The 26590-nt window shown below is 40.2% G+C and overlaps 5 protein-coding genes across 15 annotated transcripts in view; 4 read left to right on the top strand and 1 right to left on the bottom strand.

Moving 5' to 3' along the window:
- Positions 1–80: 80 nt before the first annotated feature.
- LOC144044277 (hepatic sodium/bile acid cotransporter-like) lies at positions 81–5000 on the bottom strand. The gene is made up of 6 exons (XM_077558605.1): positions 4701–5000; positions 2773–3183; positions 2233–2437; positions 1668–1846; positions 520–719; positions 81–397 (listed from the first exon to the last, which is right to left on the bottom strand). Exons 2-6 carry the CDS (start codon positions 3150–3152, stop codon positions 303–305), a joined length of 1059 nt encoding a protein of 352 aa, XP_077414731.1. The 5' UTR covers positions 3153–3183; positions 4701–5000; the 3' UTR covers positions 81–302.
- Positions 5001–6489: 1489 nt separating this feature from the next.
- On the top strand, positions 6490–14053 carry LOC144044233 (protein max-like). 8 transcript variants are annotated; one of them, XM_077558571.1, is made up of 4 exons: positions 6490–6705; positions 8468–8575; positions 12245–12368; positions 12823–14053. In XM_077558571.1, the coding sequence occupies exons 1-4, from the start codon at positions 6670–6672 to the stop codon at positions 13008–13010; spliced, it is 456 nt and encodes a 151-aa protein (XP_077414697.1). In that variant the 5' UTR covers positions 6490–6669; the 3' UTR covers positions 13011–14053. The 8 variants fall into 8 exon arrangements, with proteins under 8 accessions (XP_077414697.1, XP_077414686.1, XP_077414659.1 ...); XM_077558560.1 differs by having other exon boundaries at positions 8468–8587; XM_077558533.1 differs by having other exon boundaries at positions 6491–6705; positions 8468–8587; positions 12230–12368.
- Positions 14054–14825: 772 nt separating this feature from the next.
- LOC144044213 (ras-related protein Rab-15-like) lies at positions 14826–18575 on the top strand. 2 transcript variants are annotated; one of them, XM_077558484.1, is made up of 7 exons: positions 14826–15147; positions 15970–16030; positions 16108–16168; positions 16477–16554; positions 16638–16727; positions 17598–17697; positions 17765–18575. In XM_077558484.1, the coding sequence occupies exons 1-7, from the start codon at positions 15024–15026 to the stop codon at positions 17839–17841; spliced, it is 591 nt and encodes a 196-aa protein (XP_077414610.1). In that variant the 5' UTR covers positions 14826–15023; the 3' UTR covers positions 17842–18575. The 2 variants fall into 2 exon arrangements, with proteins under 2 accessions (XP_077414610.1, XP_077414601.1); XM_077558475.1 differs by having other exon boundaries at positions 14829–15147; positions 17598–17663.
- Positions 18576–18728: 153 nt separating this feature from the next.
- Positions 18729–22622, top strand: gpx2 (glutathione peroxidase 2). The gene is made up of 2 exons (XM_077558496.1): positions 18729–19145; positions 22103–22622. Exons 1-2 carry the CDS (start codon positions 18924–18926, stop codon positions 22454–22456), a joined length of 576 nt encoding a protein of 191 aa, XP_077414622.1. The 5' UTR covers positions 18729–18923; the 3' UTR covers positions 22457–22622.
- A 1541-nt stretch (positions 22623–24163) lies between these two features.
- LOC144044193 (signal-induced proliferation-associated 1-like protein 1) overlaps positions 24164–26590 on the top strand; it is a 54231-nt gene continuing 51804 nt past the window's right edge. The window contains exons 1-2 of one of the 3 annotated variants that reach the window (XM_077558459.1): positions 25319–25534; positions 25621–25709. The gene's annotated coding sequence lies outside the window, so the exon portion shown is untranslated. Of the gene's footprint in view, positions 24468–25318; positions 25535–25620; positions 25710–26590 lie in introns of those variants that run through there. The other 2 variants (XM_077558450.1, XM_077558465.1) reach the window with 2 other exon arrangements.

Below are 26590 nucleotides of genomic sequence, written 5' to 3'. Positions count from 1 at the left end.
TAGGCTGTGCTGAAATACTAACTCCTGTCTTCTTCCAAAATAAAATGTTGTGTCAAATTAAATAGTGTACCGCCATCTAGTGGGCAAGAGTGGAATTACACCCAAAATAAACAGGCGTTAGAACAAGTTATTAACTGCACAGAAAGTTTGCAAAAAAAGCGAGACCGCAAATTCTGGGGTTTACTCTATTCCATTTTGGAGTATTGCTGTAGTATGACAAAATGTAGGAAATAAAAAGAAGAAAATAAATACTTTCCAGATTCAGCAGCCTTTAGCGTGATCCAGTGAAGTCCATGATGTCATCATGTTTTGCTATTTTCCTCCAAGCTTCTCAGACACTGAGGCAGTTTCACCTGCTCCTCTTGTTTCGCGTTGACATTCGTATTGATTCTTGTTTCTGTCAAATAAAAATGCGGCAATATTATCAAACCAAAAAAAAGGCTGATTTCTCGAACTGCAAGCACGCTGCTCTTCCCTTAAATCCCCCAACAAAAGCTCACACGCAGCTGTCACATTTACCCTCAGCTGGCGACTTGACCATTTGGTAACATCTGAAGCACACAGTCAGGAGAAGAGCCTCGGCGCACTGGGATGTGTAGTAAAGCAAAGGGAAGAGGAACATGGGCCCGATCACCTCTGGAGGAAAGGCCACCTTCAAGATGGTCAAACACAGCTGGATGTTCTGACAGCCTGTTTCCACGGAGACGGTCCTGCAGCATCTGGATTCAGTACAGAAAGATTGATCGTGCTTAGTGCTTAGTATGATACAAAGTACAACAACTTGAACAGTATTGTTCATAAGGACAAGCTTAAAACTGCTGGGTCAAAACCAACCCAATTTGGGTCAAAAATTGGACCGACCGCTAACTTGGGTCAATTTGACCCAATAGTCTGAGTTGTTTTGCACAGAACAACCCAATTTTTTGCTCGAAACAACCCCTAAATATTGTGCCCTTTTTTTGTACAAAACAACCCAATTTTGGTCAAATTTTTGACCTGGTAGTTGTAAGGATGATTCAACCACCTTTGATAGCAACTTTTGACTAGTCAAATCTGACTCAGAAAAAAAGAACAAAATCAGAATCAAAAGTAATTAAATTGGGTGCAATAACTAACCCAGTGCTGGGCCAAAAAGGGACCGAGCCAATGCTGGGTTATTTGTACCGACCCAGTGGATTGGGTTAAGGATTTGACCCAGCATTTTGGGTCAATAATTTGATTATATAAGGGGTAAAAACTACGCCCTTAAAACTGCTAGGTCAAAAATTGGACCGACTCGCTAACCCAATTTTGGGTTGTTTTGTACAGAAAATTGGGTTTTGTACAAAACAATCCACTCGGTTGGATCAAACATTATCAGGTCGTTTTTGACCCAGCAGTTTTAAGCGTATACCCACACTGATGAGTTAAAGCCACCAAGAAATTGGTTACCAGGTTATCAGTATAGGTAGGGTTAAAAATAATAGCCATTTTATTACCAACATTTTTAAGAAGTAGCTTTCCCCTGTCGGGTCACCACAGCAAGTCACTCAGCTTCCTTCAGCCCACTCTAATCAAATCTTCAACCCAAACTGCTGGGTCAAAGTAACCCAATGTGCTCAAGGTCCATAGCTACCCAGTGAGTTTTCTTGTGTGTACGTTGACAATCAAGCATCTGCCAAACTTACTTTGGGCTGAGTCTGCATATGGCAGACATGATGTAACCCAGTATGAAGCCTATGAGGGGCATCAGAACCGCCACGGCAATAACGTCGGTGGTCAGGATCATCCACAGCATGTCTTTGACCGCCACCCCGGACAAAGAGAACACAATGATGCTGGAGATGATCAGAATGCTCAGGCCGGACTGTTGACAAAAGGAAGCAGTTTATGTCATTTAAATGCTTAATTGCTGTTAAAATTATATGGCGTGGAGTCATGGGTCCTTGGATAAGAGTTCATCTCTAAAGGAGGTAACTGGACAGAAAAAAAGGTTAATAATTCCTGGTTCATGCAAATCTATGACTGGACTGAAAGCAAGGTAGGAGGAAAATGTTCCTGTTTGCAAACATGGCTTTAATTATCTGACAGCATGTGGGGATGATTTGTTCTTTGAGAACTTCCTGTTGCTCAATTTTTCCATTTGAATAGATAACACTCATTGATAAAAACAAATGACATGCAGTCGACAAAAACTTCGGGTCTGGGAAAGTTTTGCTAGACAAACAAATGGGGGGAAAAAAGTGACCTTACTTTCAGAACCACCGGTGTATATTTTGGTTTGTAGTGATTGAGCAAGACCCCCATGCCGCAGGGCACTAAGGTGAAGGTGAGAGCGCTGAGGATGCCCATGTAGGGCACTGCGTTCTCCAGGCCGCTGAACCCTTGACAGTAGATCAAAAGCAGCAGGGGCATCAGACCCAGAGCTGCAATGCAGGAGCATGTGGTCATCACAATACTACAGGAGAAAACAAAGAAGATTTTTTCAAAGGGACATATAGAAAATTTATGTTTTTACATATGGAGGTGAGCATCTCATGGCCTCTGGGACCTAGCTCGTCACAACCCCTTCCCATGGTCTCACCACTTGTGGGAGGGGCCAAAAGAGTTCTTGTGCACTGGGCAGCAACCAAAGGCAGGGACCTCGGCGGTCCGATCCACGGCTACAGAAGCTAGGGGCATGGAATGTATCCTCTCTGGCAGGGAAGGAACCCGAGCTGGCCCAGAGCCTCTATATTGGGGTTTACCCTTGCTACCTTTGTATATCTGTAGGTTGAATGATGATTTGCATACCTGAGGTTCATGTCACCCTTTAGGGCCAATGTGAAGATGTTAGACAGGTTTCCTCCGGGGCAGCAGCCACATATGAGCACAGTCACCGCCTTGACAGAATCCATCTTCAGTGCTTTGGCAAGTGTGAACGCAGTCAAGGGCATGATGCCGAACTGGGTCACCATGGCGATGACTACTCCCTTGGGTTTGAGCAGATGGCTCTTGATTTTGGAAATCTCCATGGTGCACCCGAGGGATATCATGGTGATGAAGAGGATGATGACGGTGAAGGTGTTGATGGCATTGTTGAGTGACGGCGGTATGTTCAGAATGCCCGTGCTCCCATTGGCCGACATGTTCCCTTCATTGTAGATGTCGGTCACATTCATCGTAGAGCTCATCTGAATGCTTCGTATACTGTGTGGGATTCACCTGACACAAAGCAAACGAAATGTTACTTCATTGGAGTTTGCACATAGTTTCACAATGAACAGGGAAAAAGTAATAAGCACACCTTTTAAGCTGTCATTGTATCTTAACTTTTCGAGAATTGCTGCAAGACCACTGAGTTATTTTACCTCCGGTGTTCCCCAAGGTTCTGTTTGAGGGCCCCTTCTTTTTTATATTACTAATTGTAATCTGTCATCCAGCCATTTTCTTAAAGAGCTCAGTTCAGTTCAGCTCAGTGTTGCGGGCGAACTGGAACTAATACAGCTGACTTTGGGCCATATTACATACATACATCCTAGACTAGTCACCAGCCAATCGCAGGGTACGTATAAGTAGAAAAACAATTCTGGACAATTTAGAGTTTTCAATGAACCAAACATACATGTTTTTGGAATGAAACTGTAAACTGGAGTACCCAAAGAAAACCCACACAAGCACAAGGAAAGCATTCAAATTCCGCAAGGAAGGCCGAGGCATAGATTCGAACTCCAAACTTTCTAAATGGGAGGCAGACATGCTGACCTCTAGTCTTCCATGCTACAAATGGAAATTTTAGTTTCACCTTTTCCTAATCTACCTCTGATTTTTGAATGGTGCAACTCCCACAACACTGTACAGTAGTTATTAAAATTTGACAATTTATCTAAACCTTGTATAATGTAATAGAAACCAGATTACAGTTTGACGTCCATCACTTTAAATGTTGAAATTGGATACAATATTTGTAAATATTTATTTGTGCTAATGAATAACAGCGACTCAAAGGAGATCAGGTTATAGTGTTCTCACTCTCAATTTAGTTTTATAGTTTATTTCCTCAATTTAAAACTATGTGTGCATTACATGAAACTGATATGCAATAGGCAAGGCAGCACATTTCATGTACAAGTTAACTAATTAAAGGTACATATTAAAAGCATTAAAAATAAAGTAGAGAAATTAAAAGTAGCTTACCAAAATTTGTAGCGAATGTACGGTGAAACTTATACTAAAAATTCCCGAAAAGACATTAATCATAGGTATTTGGTAGCATAGTTTAGCATTAATGAATGATTTTTTATATTTCCTTTTGCTCAGCTGTAAATCATTTGTAAATGCTACGTGAACGTGTTCGCAGAAACTTTAAACAACCTTCAGAAGGGTGCATTTGTGTTAAAATGTCTACAGCATTCTATCACAGAAGCTTAATTGGGATTAAAATGCCACACAATTGAATTCTAAGACACAAAGGATTAGTTATCATTGAATCACATATCACTTTTGTGAACTTAAAAAAAATAATAATAATAAATTGTTGCCTTATTATTCACATTGCTTCCCACTGAAACAGAAAGGTTTATCCCAAAGCACACCATGGGTTTAATTATTTGCTTTGAAATTAACACGTAAATAAATAAATAAAAATTCTTAGCTTTTTTTTAATTACTTAAAATAAATAACAATATCAATTAATCTGAATATTACTCAATGATAAAATAAGTATTGGACATATTTCTTACCTTCCAACTAATCCAAGCTTCAAACTTTCTGGTTTGCATCCCTACACACATTCCCCCGTCAGCTCCTTTTCTTTTGAGGCCAGACTGGAACCCTCCCTTCTGTGTCATGAGGCTCCATGGCAACATGGTGGCGCTGCTGCAGACTGCAGAGAAAAACAAACCTCCTTTTTCAAGCGCTACAACCGTAAGCAGCTAGGTTTGTTTTTGTCCCTTCTACGGAGAATTTCATGAAATTCCATTGTAGTAGTGACCTTCTTCAAAAACTCTGCATGAGGCTCCTGCCTTGATTTCCTGTTAATCAGACGGTTTAGCACTAGTTGGGCAATGTGGAATGACGCAATCTAATGAGATGTACCCCTAAAAGGCCTTGCATTCATATTGGGCTGCAAGAGGTGCAAGTGCAAACAGAGGCCCATTTGATGTTACGCAACTATGCAGTTACTGTGTACTGTAGGACTTGGCAGAAGACATCCTCTTTGTCTTTTGAACGGAATGCTTTCTGTAAACAAACACATTATTACCACTCACAAAGGACTAAAGAGCTCTAATGTGGTGGCTGCCTAATCTCTACTAGTATGGTGGAGATTAGGCACAAGATAAAGAGACCACAATTTCAATGCCTCCCAAATTATGGATATTGGTTCATTTCCTTGTTGACATAAAAAAAAGAGAAAAGACAAAGAAAACGCAAAGTTTGACTTTGAGGGTTTCTTATTATTATTATCTTCTTCTCTCCATTTCCTAGCATTTCTCTTCGTTGCACTCCTTCTAGTGCTGTATGTGGATTTTTGGTCCAAATTTAAATTGTCATGTCAATGTAATCTGCTCAAGGCCATCAGAATCAGTCATGTTGGCTGATGTAGCTTAAACTGAGACTGTTTTTTTTAACCAATCAAATTTCAGATTCAACCTCACGGGGATTTTACATCCTCTGATTGGTCATAACAAAACTTGTTCCAGTCAACTTCAACAAGTAAAAACACATCTATCATGATTTGGCATCTCCTACGAGTATGTTATATTTTATTTAAATTGTAAATTTTTCTCATGTTTTGAGAAAAAAAAGGTTGATTTTGAACTTCTCCAGATGAATTATGTGACAGTTGCATGCCATTACATTGCATTTTTGTGTGCAATTGTTTCAGGAATTGCTAAGTGACAGTTGTGGTATTTTGAGAGGGTAAGTCCACACCAAAGGCCCAGGCACCAAATGCTCCTGTGATTTTTGTGATATTCAGCGTGTGTGCACTGCAAAGTAAACCATGACCGTTTGTTATGTGTAGATGCTCTTGTGCCATATATTATATATGAATGAACTGAAGCTGCTATCGAAAGGTCCCATGGAGCCTATGATGGTGAGTGGGGGAGGGCAATTCAAAGTGAGCTAGGACACCATCTGGTCTCATAATCATAGAGACGAGCCGTGTTATTGTGCCAAACAAGCCACAATTTGCCCCAGTGGTCTTGTACTGGGTGACGACTTCTAAGGGGCCTATTTATCAAATATGACTGTTTATATTTTCCGTTATTTATACTTATCTAATTCAAGTTTGACGACTAGATGTTGATAGTGCGTAATTTTAGGATGAATGTAATCATAAATGTCCCGAGGTAGCTGCATTTGCAGCTTGTAAAACTGATGGGGAGATAAGGGTGGACATCAGTGGGCACGTCCAACCCCATGGGGCTGTGGGTAATGTAGTTTAAAAACGCGATATAGCGACGCCTCCTAACGGGTAAGTGTTTCCGAGTAAACTACTTTACCCAGGAGTCCATCGTTTTGCCCGCGCATGCGCAATGTCTGTTTTCTGATCCATGTGTAGGCGAATCACGTGTAAAGTAACCGTTCATCGTCATGTCTCTGCTGTAAGCAGAGCTTCACGCAAGATTTTTTATTTTGCCTCCGCTCGCTGCCGCTTTTGTTTTGACAGCTGCTTGTTTTCTTTTCGCATACCCCCTTTACCGAAGAATGAGCGAAAACGATGACATCGAAGTCGACAGCGATGTATGTGCCTCAGTTTCCCCCCCCTTAAAAGGCAGCTAGCTAGACAGCAACTTTATCGCCGTATTCTGCTCGGAGCTATCAGAGTTAGCCAGGTTAGCAAGTAGGGTAAGATAACGATTTTCGAATATTATTTCTTCGGGGGGACTCGTATTTGGAGTGCTAACTTGTTTGGCGTGTTAGTAAAATGGCGAACATTCCACAAGGTGTAGTGGTGGCGTCGATTGGGAGCTTTAATTGAAATTTGTTTGGCTTTTGCTCGTCCCCTTCGCAGTACAGTGTCAACCAATCTGCTCAGTCAGTGCCTTATTCGGCGATTATAATTAATTATTTTCGAAAATAACGCTTCAACTATCAAAAACTGCACACACAACATAGGTCACTCGGTAGAACATTCAATGCACAACTAATCTCGAGAGCAAGGTCAGGCCATCTGAGAGGGTTCACTTTCTTAGCTCTTTATTACGTCACTCGAGGTATTACTTCATACCGACCGAACAGGCTTAAAAAAAAAAGAAAAAAAGCCCGGCTTCATTTAATACTCAATCGGAAGAACAATATTTCGAGCAATATGCAGTGACCCACATTGCTAACCTAGCGCTGCAGGGGCTTAAAAACAGACATGGCGTGTGGGAGACGCATCCCGTCGAATTATTGGCGTATATTGCGAACCCGTGCTCCTAATTGTTAGTTGATAGATTGTCGGTTAGTGGTCTGAGACGTCAATTTTACTCCAGAAGCAACTGTGATGATGTGATCTTTTAATGACATTTGTGTGCATTTCCATCCCCATTCGTTACCAATGCAACAGTACTATTTAGTGCAAACCTGTCAAAATACTGCATCACCATTTTTAATTCCATGATGTTTTTAACGGTGACATGATTAATGCACTATGCATGTGAAATGGTCTGACATCCACAATCAGGTTATCCCTCTGTGGATGTCATGGATTCCCCATCCCCCCCCCCACTTGTTTAAGCTGCTGCTCATAAAGCCACACACTGCTTGCAGACCTGCCAAGCCTTCATCCCTTGACGTGAAATATCTTTTGAGCAGTGATTCCCAACCATTATTGAGTAAAGTTGTATATTTTATATCGTGCAAAATCTCATGGTACACCACCAGACAGACATGTCACAAAAAGCATGCACAAGTTGTGTGGACCAGTCTCAGAAAAGAGATTTTTCAAATCCAAACTACAAGTTTCCTCTACATCAGAGGTGGGCAATCTCGGTCCTCGAGGGCCGTAGTCCTGCAGGTTTTGGAGGTTTCTCACTTCCAACGCAAGCTGTTTCCAATCAACAGGCTCATTATCAGGCTTATGCAGAGCTTGCTGATGAGCTGATCATATATCAGCTGTGTTGGAGAAAGGCAACCTGCAAAACCTGCAGGACTCTGGCCCTCGATGCCCACCTCTGCTCTACATGATGGTCGCAATGTGAGCCTGAGGTCAATTTGATGTCAATTTTAGCATTACCAAGTAGCACCAAATCTGATGAAAACAGCGTAGGCTCTCTTTTGTCAGAAAAATGTTGTTTTTTTCTAGCCCCCCCCCCCCATTCTTTAGTAATCAGCAGTACAAACATAGATGGGTAAGCTGAAATTTAAGTTGCGTGTGCAATGTCAGCATTCCATGCAAGTGCTAAAACATTGCAAAAATATCCTTATCATTCAACTTGCGCTGTTGGTTTTTGCCAGCTGATGTCATATGCAAACTCGGTTCACACAAAGATACGAGTTAACGCTTCCTTCCTTGTTGCAGGCAGACAAGCGAGCACACCACAACGCGCTGGAGCGCAAACGCAGGGACCACATTAAAGACAGCTTTCACGGTTTACGAGACTCAGTGCCTTCCCTGCAGGGAGAGAAGGTAACGGCAAATGTATGTGTCCTCTCAATATTCACGCATTCTGTATTGTCAGACACACACACATGCACGCACAAGCCTCCAATAACAGGAAAAGCTTGAAGCGCAGACCCACACCAAAGTCAATAGACAAGTCTGTTATTACATGCAAATAGGACACTAAAATCTTCACAATCCGCACAGATGAGCGGAAGTCACACACTGTACAGTCAATGGACCTTGACTTTTAAGTTTCACCGCGTGGGATTTAACACCTTTCTACAAAGCTATGTCATAACTTTGCCAGTTTATGATTCACATCGTCATTTGTTAATTCTGTTCACTGAGTTTTTGATGAAACGGACTTCAAGGACTATCAAGGCTTGAAGTGTTTGTCACAGTGCAGGTTGGAATGTACAGTGAGGAAAATAAGTATTTCACCCCCTGGTGATTTTGTGAGTTTGACCCTTTACAAAGAAAGGAACGGTCTATAATTTTCATGGTATGTTCATCTTAACAGTGAGAGACAGAATATTAAAAAAAAATCCCAGGAAATCACATTATATTAATTTTAAACATTTATTTGTCTTTTATTGAGGAAAATAAGTATTTCACCCCCTAGCAAAACATGACTCAGTACTTGGTGGAGAAACCCTTGTTGGCAAGCACAGCGGTCAGACGTTTCTTGTAGTTGGTCACCAAGTTTGCGCAGATCCCAGGAGGGATTGTGGCCCACTCCTCTTTGCAGATCCTCTCCAAATCCTGAAGATTTCGAGGCTGTTGCTTGGCAACTCGAAGCTTCAGCTCCCTCCACAAGTTCTCTATAGGATTAAGGTCTGGAGACTGACTAGGCCACTCCATAACCTTAATGTGCTTCTTCTTGAGCCACTCCTTTGTTGCCTTTGCTGTATGTTTTGGGTCACTGTCATGCTGAAACACCCATCCACGACCCATTTTCAATATCCTGGCTGAGGGAAGGAGGTTCTCACCCAAGATTTCCCGGTACATGGCCCCATTCATCCTCCCCTCGATCCGGTGAAGTCGTCCTGTACCCTTAGCAGAGAAACAGACCCAAAACATAATGTTTCCACCACCATGCTTGACGGTGGGGATGGTGTTCTTGGGGTCAAAGTCAGCTTTTTTCGCCCTCCAAACACGGCGAGTCGAGTTGATGCCAAAGAGCTCGATTTTAGTCTCATCTGACCACAGCACTTTCTCCCAAGCCTCCTCTGAATCATCCAGGTGCTCATTGGCAAACTTCAGACGGGCCTGTACATGTGCCTTCTTGAGCAGGGGGACCTTGCGGGCACTACAGGATTTCAATCCATTACGGCGTAGTGTGTTACCAATGGTCATCTTGGTGACTGTGGTCCCAGCTGCCTTGATATCATCAACAAGCTCCTGCCGTGTAGTTCTGGGTTGTTTCCTCACCTTTCTCATGATCCGGTTCACTCCACGAGGTGAGATCTTGCGTGGAGCACCAGACCGAGGGAGATTGATGGTCAATTGGTGTGTCTTCCATTTTCTAACTATCGCACCAACAGTTGACTCCTTTTCACCCAGCTGCTTGCTAATGGTCTTGTAGCCCATTCCAGCCTTGTGCAGGTCTACAATCTTGTCCCTGACGTCCTTAGCCAGCTCTTTGGTCTTGCCCATTGTGGAGAGGTTGGAATCTGATGCATTGATTGATTCTGTGAACAGGTGTGTTTTTATACAGGTAACGGGAACTTAATTAGGAATACCAATTAAGTAAGAGGACTAATGTGTGTGCCTCCTGGTCACATGACCGGTCTGTGGGAGCCAGAATTCTTGCTGGTTGGTAGGGGGTGAAATACTTATTTTCCTCAATAAAAGACAAATAAATGTTTAAAATTAATATAATGTGATTTCCTGGGATTTTTTTTAATATTCTGTCTCTCACTGTTAAGATGAACCTACCATGAAAATTATAGACCGTTCCTTTCTTTGTAAAGGGTCAAACTCACAAAATCACCAGGGGGTGAAATACTTATTTTCCTCACTGTATTCACTGTGCTTATTAAATTATTTTTAATTTATTTTGCTTTCTAGCACTAGGTGGGTTTCCATCCACTTATTTTTATTCAAATTTTCAAGAATTGTGAAAATAAACCTGAATGGAAATGCTAGAGAAAGTTAAAAAAAAAAAAGGAATAAAATTTGCAAAAATGTTACGCTTAGAAAGGGTGGAAATTTCTGTGTATTGAAAAGTAAGGTACATTTGAGGAGATGACAAAATGTAAGTATTTATGAAATTAATAAAATAAGGGAAGGTTAGTGCTTATTCTTGGTGGGAAAACGGCAAAGACTTGCGTGGCTGTGCACCGTCGGGAAGATTATGCATGTGGTCAGAAGGGGAAATTCAAAATAAACCTTTAGCGTACCAAAGAATATATTGACGACAATGACTTGTTCCCGGCAGAGCGTGGTAGCTGTCCTGACTCGTAGTTGGAGCCAGTTTATATCGTCAGCAATATCAACACGGCATTCCGAAATCATGTTCAGTTTCAAATTAAGGACGCAAAAAAAAAAAGGCTGACACTCAGCCGAGACGCTCTCATATGACGTCATCTCGTGGCGCAGCCTCCTCTCCAGAGGGCGCGTCAATGACCGTTGAGAGTCCGTCATTCGATAATCGTCAGCAGTCGAGAGACACTTCCGTCATCGTCAATCCGTCAATATTTCAAGCCGAACCGTCAATCCGTCATTCTGCGATTGCGCCGCAAAATGAGCATCCGTCATTGGTTCCGTCATTCGAGGTGGGCATCCGTCAATCCGTCACCAAAATGGGACGTCCGTCATTGACCGGTTGCCGGATTTATTGACATTTACATTGACACAATAGCACACTTCCGTCCGTGCTAAATTTGTCAATTTTAAGAAGTTTTCCGTCAATCGGCAGCAAAATGGGCGTCCGTCATTGACTCCTCTGCTGGTCTCAATATTCGCAAAATAACAAATTCTCACTAAATTTGCTTAAAATTTCGAAACATGTGGATGGAAGCCCCATTACTGACCACTATAATTATTGTTGTTATACTGAGAGCTGTTTCACTCTCGTAGCTAAACGTAGAAATCAAACGCACACACTGCCCGGTACCGCAACATTAGGGTACAAAATATAGATCAAAGCACAAAAGTGATTGTTTTGGTACCCTTTACAATTGTTGACAATGAAAATGTTGTTTTGATTATGTCATGAATATGAATACTTTTGCACAATCTACAGGCGGGGGTCCTCAGTTTTCAACAGTAATGATATTTAGAGTTTTGAGGTTATAAACGCATCTCAATGGTTATCAATTACACTCCCTTTTTTTTTTGTTTACTATTGGTGGGGGTTCACTATTATTCATTTGCCAGAAATGTTGTTCATACAAATATTTAGTTGAAATACGGCTTTTGTCCAAATTAGGGTTACGTTTGTGCTATAAGAACGATACTCCGTTGTAAACTGAGGACCCCTTTTCAAGTTTCACAGACCAATGTTAACTTTATAGACATATATGTTAGTTTTAGTTGAATTAAGCTTGATGACATGATTGATTTGAGTAAATGTTATCTGATAAAAGTTTCCAGATGAGTGCACACTGTGACTGTATTGAAACTGTTTCCACTGCATTCATTGCCTTATGTCTCTCTGAAATTGTCTGCTGACAGAGCTCTGTTAAACAGGCTTCCCGAGCACAGATTCTTGACAAAGCCACTGAGTACATTCAATACATGAGACGAAAAAATCACACCCACCAGCAAGACATCGATGATTTAAAGAAGCAGAATGCACTGCTGGAACAGCAGGGTATGTATGTACACGATGACAACGGAGACCAAATTAAAAAAATAATAATAATAACAGCGGAAACTCCAGAAGTCAAAGTTCAATCAATATTGTCAGGAAAATATACTTCAGAATTGGGACAATCGTGTGACATCACAAGGCACGTCGTCATATCTTGATAAGACTTCGTCGTGTTTTTGTGATGTCACCACTGTTGTAAATGATATGAAGAGACTCATCTTCCAGGCGCACATCTCTGCATTGTCACTTTTTTTTTGTACTTGTTATGACAGTCATTTCCCTTTTTACCTTAACATTACAGTAAACTTATTTAAAAAAAAAAAAGTTACCTAACACATAGCCTGTATAGACAAAGTTTTTTTGATGGCGACAGTTTTGACTCTAGTCCGGATTTCCCTCCACCTTGAAGGTTCCACTGTTGGGTTCCGCATTTACCGAGCTTTTTGATTTGCAGTGCGTGCTCTGGAGAAAGCAAAGGGCAACAACAATCAGCTGCAGAGCAACTACTCCTCTGACAGCAGCCTGTACACCAACCGCAAAGGAAGCGCGGTGTCGGCCTTCGACGGCGGCTCCGACTCCAGCTCGGAATCGGAGCCCGAGGAGCCGCCGACTAGGAAGAGGCTGCGCGTGGAGCCCAGCTAGACTCTTCGACTGACTTTTTTTCTTTTTTTTTTTTCTTTCCCTTGGTGTTTTATTTCTGTTGCCCACCAGCCTGAAACTCTTCTTAGCTGCGTGCACTCAGCCCCGCCTTCTTCTTACTTAAGTCAGTCAGGAGGCGAGACGGAGACTGCGTGAGAGAGGTGCTACATATTGTGTATAAAATGCTTCTACCTTTCCCTAAGCATCCTGTCACTCCTCTTCTCGTGTCCCAGCGTGACCCTCCCACTCTCCTTTACTCCCCCCCCCCCCCCAAAGTGAGGCAGCTCTGCAGTTTTGAAGGACTCGCCATGTTTCAAATCTCGCACTGACCTTAATTTCAAGGAATGTGGAGACAAAAGTACGAGGCGTTAGATCACAACTTGCAATTATTGGGAGGAGTTGCTTTGATAAAATTGTCGATTGGAAATAGTTTACCGTATGAAATATATATTTTTTTCCTCTCAAAAGAATGTGATGTTATACAAAATCCATGTATTCAGTGTAGATGCCTGAAATTTTGTGTTTTTGAAGTGTTTTGTGGAATCAAATTAAATGGCCCTTATTTATAGTAAAACTCCACAATTGATGTCATTTTTGTTTTGGGATTGAATAAGACAAACATTCTGTTTTAATGACTGTCCCAACCATCAGCTATTTGCATTTTTTATTTTATTTTTATTTTTTAAATCACTGAAACAAAAAAAATAAGCACCTAATCGATACTGAATGTTACACAATACAGTTAAAACTTTATTTTTAAGAATAAACTCTTGGTTCCGTGTGTAGTATATAACCCAATCCTAAATGGTGTCACTTCTGTAAAGAAAAACACTTCCCTGAGAATATTTTTGCCTGTGCTGGGAATGTTTTTTTTTCTCTCTCTCTCTATTTCCTCCCCCCTTTTCTCAGAGGTAAACGAGTGTGTATGTAATCAATATTTGTTTGTTCCATTCCATGGAAATTACAGGTATGTTGTACATACTGCCAACGGGTGTCTTGCAAGTTAAGACATACCTTGAATAAAACTTTTATCCTTATCGGATGTATTTCTGACTTACTGTGTTTGTGTTCGTGTGGCTTCCAATTTATGGGTTCAATGCTTGGAAGAAGCAGAGAAGATCAGTTGTGCCACTGGAAGTATCACTTATTTAGCGCACAAATTAGTCTTGTATCTTGTTTTTTCTAAGCTCAGTACTGACAGGCAGAACAATTAAATGCTCTACTACTAAATAACTGAAGGCTCAATTAATCTATGTGTCTACCTGTTGCCATTCATACTCTACAGTTCGAATTTTATGTTCAATTTAATAGGCCCACATTTCAAAATATTTTTTGTAGCTTTAGCAGCTTTTGTGGTGTATTTGGTGGACTTTTACTCATAAGTTGGTAATCACTGCACAACATTGACTTTATTCTCTTTTATTAAGTAGTGTGCTAAATTTAAGGGTTTTAGTTTTTGTCTTTGTTCAAAAAAGGAACAAAGTGACTTTTCAGGTGGTGACTTTAAAGACACCATGGAATGTCGGAGATTCGCAAGTCGTGTGTGTAAAATAGCTCGTGGGTTGAAACAAAGCTTCTTGTTTGTTGTAGGTTTAAAGCTTCTTTATTAAAGGTGCATTAATACAAATTTGTTCTCTTGCTAGAACTCAAACTTGCCTAAAGCAGTCTTGGATGAAGCGTGTTTGCTTTGTTGCGTTCATAGACCATCGGTTTTTCTACCAGCTTTGAGGAGGGGGCGTCACTGTGACTTGTTCACTCAGCACCACATAAATGGTAAGTGAATTCAAATATGAACCAGCGTGTATGTATAGGCTTTTATCTCAAGCCAAGAGCATTGGCTACTCATTTCACAAGCTCAGATATTGAGTCTACGTCGCACTGGTACTTGAAAAACCAGAATTTCCGAGTTGACTTGAATCTGACACGTGTCAGCAGCCTAATTAGCGAAGACGTCAGGTGAATGCTAAACATGGAAGAGCCGCTTCTTGCCAATTAAAAGTTTTTAAACAGTCGGTCATGGCTAAGCAGTACGACATTTTGTTCCGGATTCTCTTGCTCGGAGATTCGGGGGTCGGGAAGACGTGTATGCTGCGTCGCTTCACGGACAAAGAGTTTGATACTGGACATATCTCCACCATCGGTAAGAAATTAGAAGCCATCAGACTCGTTTGACGTCTCCCTGCAACTCGTATAATTGCAACACCTGGCGACTTAAGGCGGATTTAATATGACGCTTGTTTCAGAATGTCAGCTGCCAAGACAAGTACTTTTTAAGTATTTTTCGCGTCAGGCCATGTTTACTTTTTTGTGATGTGGGGAAAAGTAGCTCTACTTGTTGGCCCGGCAGGTTTAGTCATCGCCCCCGTGTGTGCGCGTGCGCATTAGGCGAGATGTTTAAATTGTCAAAACTTGTCAGTGCCCTAAGGTACCTATATGCAAAAAATGACTATTTAGTTGTGTCCGTATTTAATGTATTAACGTGGAAAAAAAGTGAATGCATTGAAACCCTAACCCTGCTTCCCGTTGTTCTTTATTATAGGCTATACTGAAAATCCGCGATATAGAGAGACCATAATAAAACATTTTTCTGCACTATAGGCAGGCTGACGGAAATGAGCATAGATGTTACGGTACTTTAGTTCAAACAACTGCCGTTTTTGGTACTACTTTGCTGCTATTTTTGGTATATATTTTTTCTTTCTTCCAAACCCCTGTGGTGCCATCACCCAGCAAAAACACACAACTGCAGTTCCTGTCTCCTTGTAAAGTCTCAATGATTTTAACAAAGGCTCCCATAAAAGTGTCTCAGAGCGCCCATAAAATGCTTGCAAACTCAGTAGCGCATGTGCAATTCAAAGCAGGATCTCTTCCCTCGTTCCACACAGTGACTCGTAGCCTACTATTATTATGTCATCTGTTTTTCGTTTGTTCTGACTGATTTATATTCAATTTTCTTTTCTAGGTGTGGATTTTAAAATGAAAACACTAGAAATGGATGGAATCAAGGTGCGAGTACAAATATGGTGAGTTTTATTCATTTCACATTTGACAAATTCATTTTGGTTGGCCCATCTGTGTGATCGTCTGTGGTTGTTTTCAGGGACACCGCCGGCCAGGAACGCTATCAGACGATTACCAAACAGTACTACAGGCGTGCACAGGTGACTTGGCCAAACTGACGGGAATTATTAGCAGCATATGTACAGTTCAGTTGTATTTCAGTTTTAAATACATTTACATTTAGACTACCATAGTTATGCAAAACATGAAGGTCCGGGATGTAAGCCAAGCAAGCAAGATCTATTTTTGTGGTGATCCATGTTACCCCCCCCTTAAGAGATTAGTTGTCAATATTTTTCTTAATTTCTTTGTGACTAATTCATGAATATTTCGATGACATACGAGGTGTGTTTGCATGAAGGTGCACTATTTTTAAATCTGTATACTGTGATTTGTTTTTCCACCCAAGGGTATCATCTTTGTTTATGACATCACAAGTGAGGCCTCCTTTCAGCACATAGTCAAGTGGGCCACCGACGTTGATGAGGTAAGCCAATAAGAATCCTACGTTGGTCAATAAAGCGCGAATGACACCTCGCTTCTTCCTTTCCTCTGTTTGTCACCTCACAGTACGCACCGGAAAAAGTGCAGAGGATTTTGGTAGGAAACAAATCGGACGAAGAGCCCAGGAGGCGAGTGACGAGGGAAGAAGGGAGCAAGGTTGGACTCAACTTTTTCTTCATTGACACGTTTTTTTGAAAATACTCCATTATTTGAGTTAGGTAGTAAATGCTAACTACAGGCAAATTGCAAATTATTGTACACTTATTGAAATGCTAAAATTAATCAAGTTTATTTGTCTCTTAATCACAAAAGAGTGTCAAAGCATCAGATCCCATATTAATGCAAATTAACAGAAACATTTTTTATTTTTTCATTTGAGTGTCTTCAAATGATTATTTAAATTATATTATGTAGTTATTCTGCCAAACCAACATAGTACATTGCCATTTTCTTTAAAAAAAAATTCTAATAACAATTTTTGGGGATTGCCTTATGTAGATGCATTTTGTCTAAAGTTTTAGGAACCAACCATAGTTCCTTGCCCTGTAAATCGTTTTATCCTGTATTTGTAAGAGTTGGTGATAATGTGGTGAATGTTTGTTTGTTTGATTATTTATTTATAATTTTAATTATTATTTTGAGCTAATTTTTGTTATTACTTGAGAAGGAAAAAAAAGGATGTTCTTTTCCTCAGCGTTCAATAGCCTTTAACTAGTCCAAATACAAAATATGTTTGTCCTCTGACGTCACTTATTTTTAATTAGTGTTAAGACCCAAATTATTGATAAGATGGACAAATTTTGAGTTGGAGTGCATTTAAAATTGTATATTAAATGTTGAAAAAGTAACTTTTACGGGAATTTACACGAGAATGTGGAAAAAGACTTGATTTTTATTTATATTGTTTTATATGTCCAATATACTCAATTGCTATGAAAATGTATCATGTTTGGCTTTACATCTCTTAAAAAAAAATAATTTTGTTGTACGTAAGCGCGACTTAAAATTTCAAACTCAACGTTGCAGCTGGCAGAAAGGTATGGAATGGACTTCTTTGAGACCAGCGCGTCCACGAGCCACAACATCGACAAGGTAGTAGTAGTCGATCACCGGCATCAAAAACAAAGTGAGAGGGTGTGCACATGAACATGGCGCGTCCTGCATGCATTCATATGATCGATTGTATCTTTTAGTCATTCAGTCGAGTGACCGAACTGGTGCTGCAGGCTCACAAGAGAGATGTGGACAACCTACTGGGATCGCTGGATGAGTATTTAAACCAGGCCGGGCTGGACGAAGGCGGTCACGATAAAATCGGCAGCATTCGAAGAGTCTGTGGCTGTGCCAGGATCTTTTAAAACAGCATTTTCCTACTTTCTAATTGAATTCAGCTGCTTCCTTGTTTTGTTGGTGACTGTAGTCAAGTGCATTTGAGCACTAATATTCCGCATTTTACTTTCACCACTTCTATTCCTGTTGCTTTCTAAACTTATTTATAGTTTAATTTATAATGCGTTGTTGGGGTGTAAAGTGAGAGGAAGGCAGTGAATTATTTAAACCGTGAAACTTGAGGCAACAGTTGTTGTGATCCGTATGTTTGTTCCGTTTCTGAATGCGGTACAATCGAACTCCTGTTATTTGCTGGGATGAGGACGAAGCCACTACAAATAGTGAAAATCCGTGAGTAATTGATGTCCTACCCAAAAACGTTTGGCATTGCTTACAGATGCCACAAATCAAGACTGGCCTGACTAAATGAAGCTTTTCACCTTCACTTCAACATGAGGTTCTTATGACCAACATGCCATATGATTGTGCCAATGATGATGTTAAACATGGCCTTGGCAAAAAATAGGTGTGTTTTACTGCAAAATATGCAGAGGTTCACTGTACTTTGTATTTAATGGGACAATGTCAAAAGTCTACGGAGCTTTTGCCACAGATGTCATTTTAACGGCATGTTTGTTTTTAAAAAATGTTGAAGAATAAATGTTTCAAAAGTAACCCACATGCTGTCGAGTGAGTTTGGGTTTCACTGGGAGTTCATTTTTCATCGTGTGGTGAAAGATGATTGATGTTACATTTTTGATGGCTGGCATGATTTCCGTTTTCTGCACTTTTGAAACTGAGCATCCATACTATTGTAGTTCTGCAAAAAAAAAAACATTCAAATAACTTCAAATTGTATTTTAAAACCCTTTTGATTAGAGAGTATTGAATGTCTGGTGTAGATCAGTTTCCTCACACAGTCATCTGACCCCAGCTGGTCCATTGAGTCAGGTGACCACCAACTGGTCTTATCCGCAGCGCCGACCTCCCTCAAAGTGCAAAGTCTCTCTCGTGCTGCTAAGGATGGCGTTCATCGCCAAGACCTTCTACGACCTGAAGGCCACCACGCTGGAAGGCGACCCGGTGGACTTCAACGTGTACCGCGGGCGGGTGGTGTTGATCGAGAACGTGGCGTCGCTCTGAGGCACCACCGGCCAGGACTTCAGCCAGCTCAAGCAGCTCCAGGGCAAGTACCCCCATCGACTGGTGGTCCTGGCCTTCCCCTGTAACCAATTTGGGTATCAGGTTAGTTGAGCAGCGGTGTGATGTGACTTTCTTAATCCCTCCATAATGTATTTCAATGCAAAGAAATTACAGTAAACCTTCCGCGGGTTCCGTGTTTTGCAGATTTTTCTAGTTTTAATAGTGAAGGGACAGAAAATAATTCTGCTAATGATTTAAAGTAGCCTGTGTTACAGCTTGTACCTCATAATACAGCCAATGTCTAAACCGCTAGCAACAAAAGTGAGTGCACCCCAAAGTGAAACTAAAATAAATAAAGAATTGTGCCCATTTATGTTTTTCTCTACAAGGTCTCAAGTGTGGCGCACTTATAATGATTTAAAGTAGTCTGTGTTACAGCTTGTATCTCATAATACAGCCAATGTCTAAACCGCTAGCAACAAAAGTGAGTGCACCCCAAAGTGAAACAAAGATAAAAAATTGTGCCCATTTATGTTTTTCTCTACAAGGTCTCAAGTGTGGTGCACTTATAATGATTTAAAGTAGTCTGTGTTACAGCTTGTACCTCATAATACAGCCAATGTCTAAACCGCTAGCAACAAAAGTGAGTGCACCCCAAAGTGAAAACTAAAATAAATAATTGTGCCCATTTATGTTTTTCTCTAAGGTCTCAAGTGTGGCACACTTATAATGATTTAAAGTAGTCTGTGTTACAGCTTGTATCTCATAATACAGCCAATGTCTAAACCGCTAGCAACAAAAGTGAGTGCACCCCAAAGTGAAACAAAAATAAAAAATTGTGCCCATTTATGTTTTTCTCTACAAGGTCTCAAGTGTGGCGCACTTATAATGATTTAAAGTAGTCTGTGTTACAGCTTGTATCTCATAATACAGCCAATGTCTAAACCGCTAGCAACAAAAGTGAGTGCACCCCAAAGTGAAAACTAAAATAAATAAATAATTGTGCCCATTTATGTTTTTCTCTAAGGTCTCAAGTGTGGCACACTTATGATTTTAAAGTAGTCTGTGTTACAGCTTGTATCTCATAATACAGCCAATGTCTAAACCGCTAGCAACAAAAGTGAGTGCACCCCAAAGTGAAACTAAAATAAATAATTGTGCCCATTTATGTTTTTCTCTAAGGTCTCAAGTGTGGCACACTTATAATGATTTAAAGTAGCCTGTGTTATAGCTTGTATCTCATAATACAGCCAATGTCTAAACCGCTAGCAACAAAAGTGAGTGCACCCCAAAGTGAAACTAAAATAAATAAATAATTGTGCCCATTTATGTTTTTCTCTAAGGTCTCAAGTGTGGCACACTTATGATTTTAAAGTAGTCTGTGTTACAGCTTGTATCTCATAATACAGCCAATGTCTAAACCGCTAGCAACAAAAGTGAGTGCACCCCAAAGTGAAACTAAAATAAATAATTGTGCCCATTTATGTTTTTCTCTAAGGTCTCAAGTGTGGCACACTTATAATGATTTAAAGTAGCCTGTGTTATAGCTTGTATCTCATAATACAGCCAATGTCTAAACCGCTAGCAACAAAAGTGAGTGCACCCCAAAGTGAAAACTAAAATAAATAAATAATTGTGCCCATTTATGTTTTTCTCTAAGGTCTCAAGTGTGGCACACTTATGATTTTAAAGTAGTCTGTGTTACAGCTTGTATCTCATAATACAGCCAATGTCTAAACCGCTAGCAACAAAAGTGAGTGCACCCCAAAGTGAAACTAAAATAAATAATTGTGCCCATTTATGTTTTTCTCTAAGGTCTCAAGTGTGGCACACTTATAATGATTTAAAGTAGCCTGTGTTATAGCTTGTATCTCATAATACAGCCAATGTCTAAACCGCTAGCAACAAAAGTGAGTGCACCCCAAAGTGAAAACTAAAATAAATAAATAATTGTGCCCATTTATGTTTTTCTCTAAGGTCTCAAGTGTGGCACACTTATGATTTTAAAGTAGTCTGTGTTACAGCTTGTATCTCATAATACAGCCAATGTCTAAACCGCTAGCAACAAAAGTGAGTGCACCCCAAAGTGAAACTAAAATAAATAATTGTGCCCATTTATGTTTTTCTCTAAGGTCTCAAGTATGGCACACTTATAATGATTTAAAGTAGCCTGTGTTATAGCTTGTATCTCATAATACAGCCAATGTCTAAACCGCTAGCAACAAAAGTGAGTGCACCCCAAAGTGAAACAAAAATAAATAAATAATTGTGCCCATTTATGTTTTTCTCTATAAGGTCTCAAGTGTGGCACACTTATAATGATTTAAAGTAGCCTGTGTTGCAGCTTGTACCTCATAATACAGCCAATGTCTAAACCGCTAGCAACAAAAGTGAGTGCACCCCAAAGTGAAACAAAAATAAATAAATAATTGTGCCCATTTATGTTTTTCTCTAAGGTCTCAAGTGTGGCACACTTATAATGATTTAAAGTAGCCTGTGTTGCAGCTTGTACCTCATAATACAGCCAATGTCTAAACCGCTAGCAACAAAAGTGAGTGCACCCCAAAGTGAAACAAAAATAAATAAATAATTGTGCCCATTTATGTTTTTCTCTATAAGGTCTCAAGTGTGGCACACTTATAATGATTTAAAGTAGCCTGTGTTGCAGCTTGTACCTCATAATACAGCCAATGTCTAAACCGCTAGCAACAAAAGTGAGTGCACCCCAAAGTGAAAACTAAAATAAATAAATAATTGTGCCCATTTATGTTTTTCTCTAAGGTCTCAAGTGTGGCACACTTATAATGATTTAAAGTAGTCTGTGTTACAGCTTGTATCTCATAATACAGCCAATGTCTAAACCGCTAGCAACAAAAGTGAGTGCACCCCAAAGTGAAACTAAAATAAATAAATAATTGTGCCCATTTATGTTTTTCTCTACAAGGTCTCAAGTGTGGCGCACTTGTGCTAAATTTAGGGTTTCTTAACGACCCCCCCCCCCCCCCACACACACACACACACACACCAAGATATAAAAAAAAATATGATTGTGCTTCCAGGAGAATTGTAGCAATGGTGAGATCCTAAATTCCCTCCAACATGTGCGTCCCGGCGGCGGCTTCCAGCCCAACTTCACCGTCTTTGAGAAGTGCGACGTCAACGGAGCAAACGCACATCCCGTCTTTGCCTATCTCAAAGAGAAACTCCCCTATCCCGACGACGACCCCAACTCCCTTATGCAAGACCCCAAATTCCTGGTTTGGAGTCCCGTCAGCAGGACCGACGTGTCTTGGAACTTTGAGAAATTCCTCATAGCGCCTGAGGGGGAGCCGTTTAAAAGATACAGCAGGAAGTTCCCCACTATTGACATAGAGCCTGATATTCAACGATTGTTAAAATTAACCAAAACTTGAGAATGCAGACTTTTGAACACCAAGTTTAAGGCTTATTTAATGAAGGTGATATTTTAAAACTCAACAGGGATATCATCTGAAGCTTTGTAAGTGCTTAAATTATGTTGTATGACGTTTTTGTTGATTCAACCTGATGTTCTCAATACAAGGAGTCTTTGAGTTTGGACGGAAGTTGGAATGTGTATTTTTTTTTTTTGCCTACACAAATGTAGTAGTAAAGTCACAATAATAAAATGAAAATAAATAGGATGGAAAAACTCAGTCAACTTTGGTCCATAAGGGCCCCATATCCTTCATGTTTTAGAAGTTTCCCTCCTTCAACACACCTGATTTAAATGATCAGCTCACCAGCAAGCTCTGTGGAAGCCTGACCCTGATCATTTGTGACCTCTAAGTGGGAAATTATCCCTGTAAAATTATAGCTCTATTCAAGTACCATTCGTTTTTTTCCTTCAACTATTTTTTTTCTCTAGAAAAGACAGCAAGAAAAATAAAGTTTTTTTCTTATTCAAGTAAGATGACAGATTTTATTTGACAAAAATTACTTTTTGTAAGATTCTGACAGTTCTCGTAAAAAACAAAAACTTTTCTTTTTTTGACGAGCCGTTCGTAATTTTAAAATACCATTATGTCTCTCCCGTCGTAAACGGAGGACATCCTGCAAGATACTTGTCGATCATGTGTTTTCCTTCCTCTGCCCAGCAGATGGTGCTCTATACTTGATTTAAAAAATGTTGCAAGGCTTCTACAAATTAATATTCACCGCACACATACCTTACAAAATGATTGCCTGAACGTCTGAATGGTCTAAAATTGATATTGTGTACATTGCGACATTAGTACATTCACTGGTCACTAAATAGGTAAACTGAGAACCTCCAAAACATACATATGAACATTTTCAGAAATAATGATCGATTATGGAAACACTGTAAGCAAGTGGTTGGCCTCACAGTTTTGAGGTTCTGGGTTTGAGTCACTGCTCCCGACTTCCTGTGTGAAATTTACACCCCCCCCCACCCCCCCAAGCATGAGGTTTATTTAATGTAGGCTACATTATTTTTTTTGGGGGGGGGAGATAATCCTTGAAGTTGGACGGGCATAACTGACTCGACATATTCACAAATACTAATATAGTACCAAGTTCAAAAAGAAAACATACAAGAGCAACATTTTGGGAGGAATTGTGTAAATCTAAGCAGAAATATCATACATGAGCTTTCAGGGTTTATTTTGGTGTTGCTGTACTTCCGTACAGGAGATGGAAGCTCAATAGTCATGATTGTAGTTGCACTCAACAAATACTATATATATATATATATATATATATATATATATATATATATATATATATATATATATATATATATATATATATATATATATATAGTAAAAATAATTTAAAAAAAAAACATTTTCAAAACTAACAAACATGCACTACAAACTAATTAAAACTATTAAACTAACTTTCAAGACCAAAGTCGAAACGAAACTATAAACTAACTATCGTGAAAAATCTTGACTCAATAAAGGTTAGGAAACAATAATTTAAAAGATGACCGCAGACATGGAACAGGAGACGTCACAACTTCCGGTCAACCTCGCTACCACAGGTGAGCCCCTGTTGCCACGGGAACGCTTCGCTTTACGCCACTTCTCGCGAGACTTGGGCGGTTGGCAGGCGATAGGCAGCAGAGAAGCGAATGATCTCATCCTTCCAGCAGCAGCTGCATAGCGCAGCGAGGCAAAACACCAACTTTTTTTTCTATCAAACTTCCAAGTTGCGCCTCGACCGGGATTAAAAAAAAAAAAAGAAGCCGAGTAGGCCCGCCACGTTTGAAGGTTAAAAAAAAAAAGACAGCGAAAGGAGGTGGACGAGGGAGGTCGCGTGTTGCTGTTTCATGTCAAGGACTTGAGAGAACCGAATTGAACAAAAAGGAAAGGCTTCGTATTGTGTTTTCAGCCACAAGAGGAAGAGGAGAGAGAAAAGCCTCCCAGGAAAGCAGAGAAGGTGAGTGGGGGGGAAATTGGTGCATTTTGGTGGTCGCACTCACGTACACGTCTGCCGCCGCCGCCGCTGAGGACGAAGCGAAGGTGCAGCGATGAGTCAGTGTGGGAGCCCGACCCTTGTTCCCCTAATTTTTTACATCTAGAGGTTCGAGGGTTTTGATAGGGAACGAATTTCCTCATACCCCTAATCCCCAACCCTTTCGACCGTCACTGTTGCTGTCAAAAATCCGCATTGTCCCCAGTGGTGCTCCCGGAGCCCATTCACAGGTGGTACCGTGAACGTTACATGGCTGTTGATTGTTAGTTAGTTTCCATGCTACTTCAACAACGTCTCTATTTTCCACACAGCGAAATCGTCCCAGCATGTAATTGTTTATTTCAAACTCAGGATTCATAAAAGAAGTACAGTTAAAAAATCTGGATATTTTAACAACAAATGGCAATTTTGGTACACATTTTCTGCCAAAATGAAGAAACAACCATGGAATAAACACCAAATTTAGTGGGCCACAAAAACTGATTTGGTGAGCTGGGTTAGGACCCCAAGCCTTGAGTTTGGTACTTGTTCTGTAATGTAATGAGCTATTTTGCAACAAAGCCAGCTTGATTGTGTTTGTGAACGCTACGTAACCTTGTCAACGTTTTTTTTTTTTAAATGTGTGTTAATCATAGTCCTGTTATGAGTGGGAAGGCCCTTCTTGATGAGGAACACAGGCCAAAGCAGTGGTCACATGTCTGATCGAGCTGTATAGATGAGGCAATACAGCAGCACCACATAGCAAACAAGAGCTTTTGTTTATTTAGTTACAAGCATGCCACCGTGACAACCCCCAATGCTTAAAAGCACCTCCTTTTTTTTTTTTTTAAATCTTACGTAACATCCCAGCCATCTAATAAAAAACAATTTCCCCTCGTCTGCTTGAATCACAGTGTCTGTGACAGTCAAGCGAGGACGGGGGGGGCAACTTTTAAAGTTCAGCCCTGGACAAGGATCAAGCATTTTTGGCATTCTTTGAAGGCTTAGCTTGAGCCACAGCGGCATGATTTATTCCACTGTCATCTTCACTTGTGAGTCTAATCTTTGCTTTGTCTGCTTTAATTGTAACTGTTCATTCACACAGCATTTTTTTGTTCTTGCTATTTGGGCTTCTCAGGGAATCGTAAGCATCTGCTGCGTATCGCCGCAGAGGAAAGTATGCACGCTCTATTTTAATATACCACAGTGCTCCACTCGCCAGTCAAGGTTAGGAAAATACAACATTGTTCCGGCTGTTAAGATCATGTTGAGACTAGTCCGCAATCACATCAATAAGACTCCAAAGATTGTATCGGGGAAATTCCAGCGGAGACTTCAAACGGGTTTGCTTACCTGTTGCTAACCTGTAGCCTGGCATTTGGGAGGCATGCTAGCTCCCGTTTTGCAGATATCCACCAAGATTTATAGGAATTGGATAAATGATTAATGAGTTAAGGAGAATTGCTGCGAAGCCAGTAGCCACACCCCTGTTAAGACTTTTTTTGTCAATAGTTGTCGAGCAGTGTATCAGATTGGGTGTTAATTGAAGTTGTGTTGAGTTTATGGATTCGTAGCTTGAAGGACCTTAGTCTGTGAAACATTTGGGGCTCAATAACATTTCCCCCTTTTATGGAAATTCTTCATGTACTTTTTTTTTTTTTATTGAACTTTTTAGACTCAACACAATTATTTCATTTTGCGTGTGTGAGAAATTTCATACATCCACCAACATTTGCAGGAAAAATATGCTTCTAAAATCAGTTCACTGTGTTACTTGAGACGGCAGCCCAGCACACACTTAAAGGGGGCGGTTGCAGTTTTAAAAGTGAGTATTGAATGTATCCTCACTTCACTACCACAACCTGGGGTTAGCCAAAAGATGCTACAGTGGTAGCATGGATTATAGTAATGAATTGTTACTTTAGCTCTTAATGTTATCGGTTGGAAGTTTGAGTTTTTGGTAAAGGGGCCAGGCTGATTAATTGAAAAACAAAAAGGTTTTTAAAAAAACTGGAAAAAAATTGTTTTTAGCCATTTTTTAATTTTTTTTTCTTCTCTCTGTTAAGTTAAACAAATGCTAAAGGACAAAGTATTGTAAACTATTAAAT

The sequence above is a fragment of the Vanacampus margaritifer genome, chromosome 1 (assembly GCF_051991255.1).
Source record: "Vanacampus margaritifer isolate UIUO_Vmar chromosome 1, RoL_Vmar_1.0, whole genome shotgun sequence".
NCBI lineage: Eukaryota > Metazoa > Chordata > Actinopteri > Syngnathiformes > Syngnathidae > Vanacampus > Vanacampus margaritifer.
The sequence above is the reverse complement of the archived record's forward strand: the minus strand, read 5'-3'. Positions and strand labels throughout refer to the sequence as shown.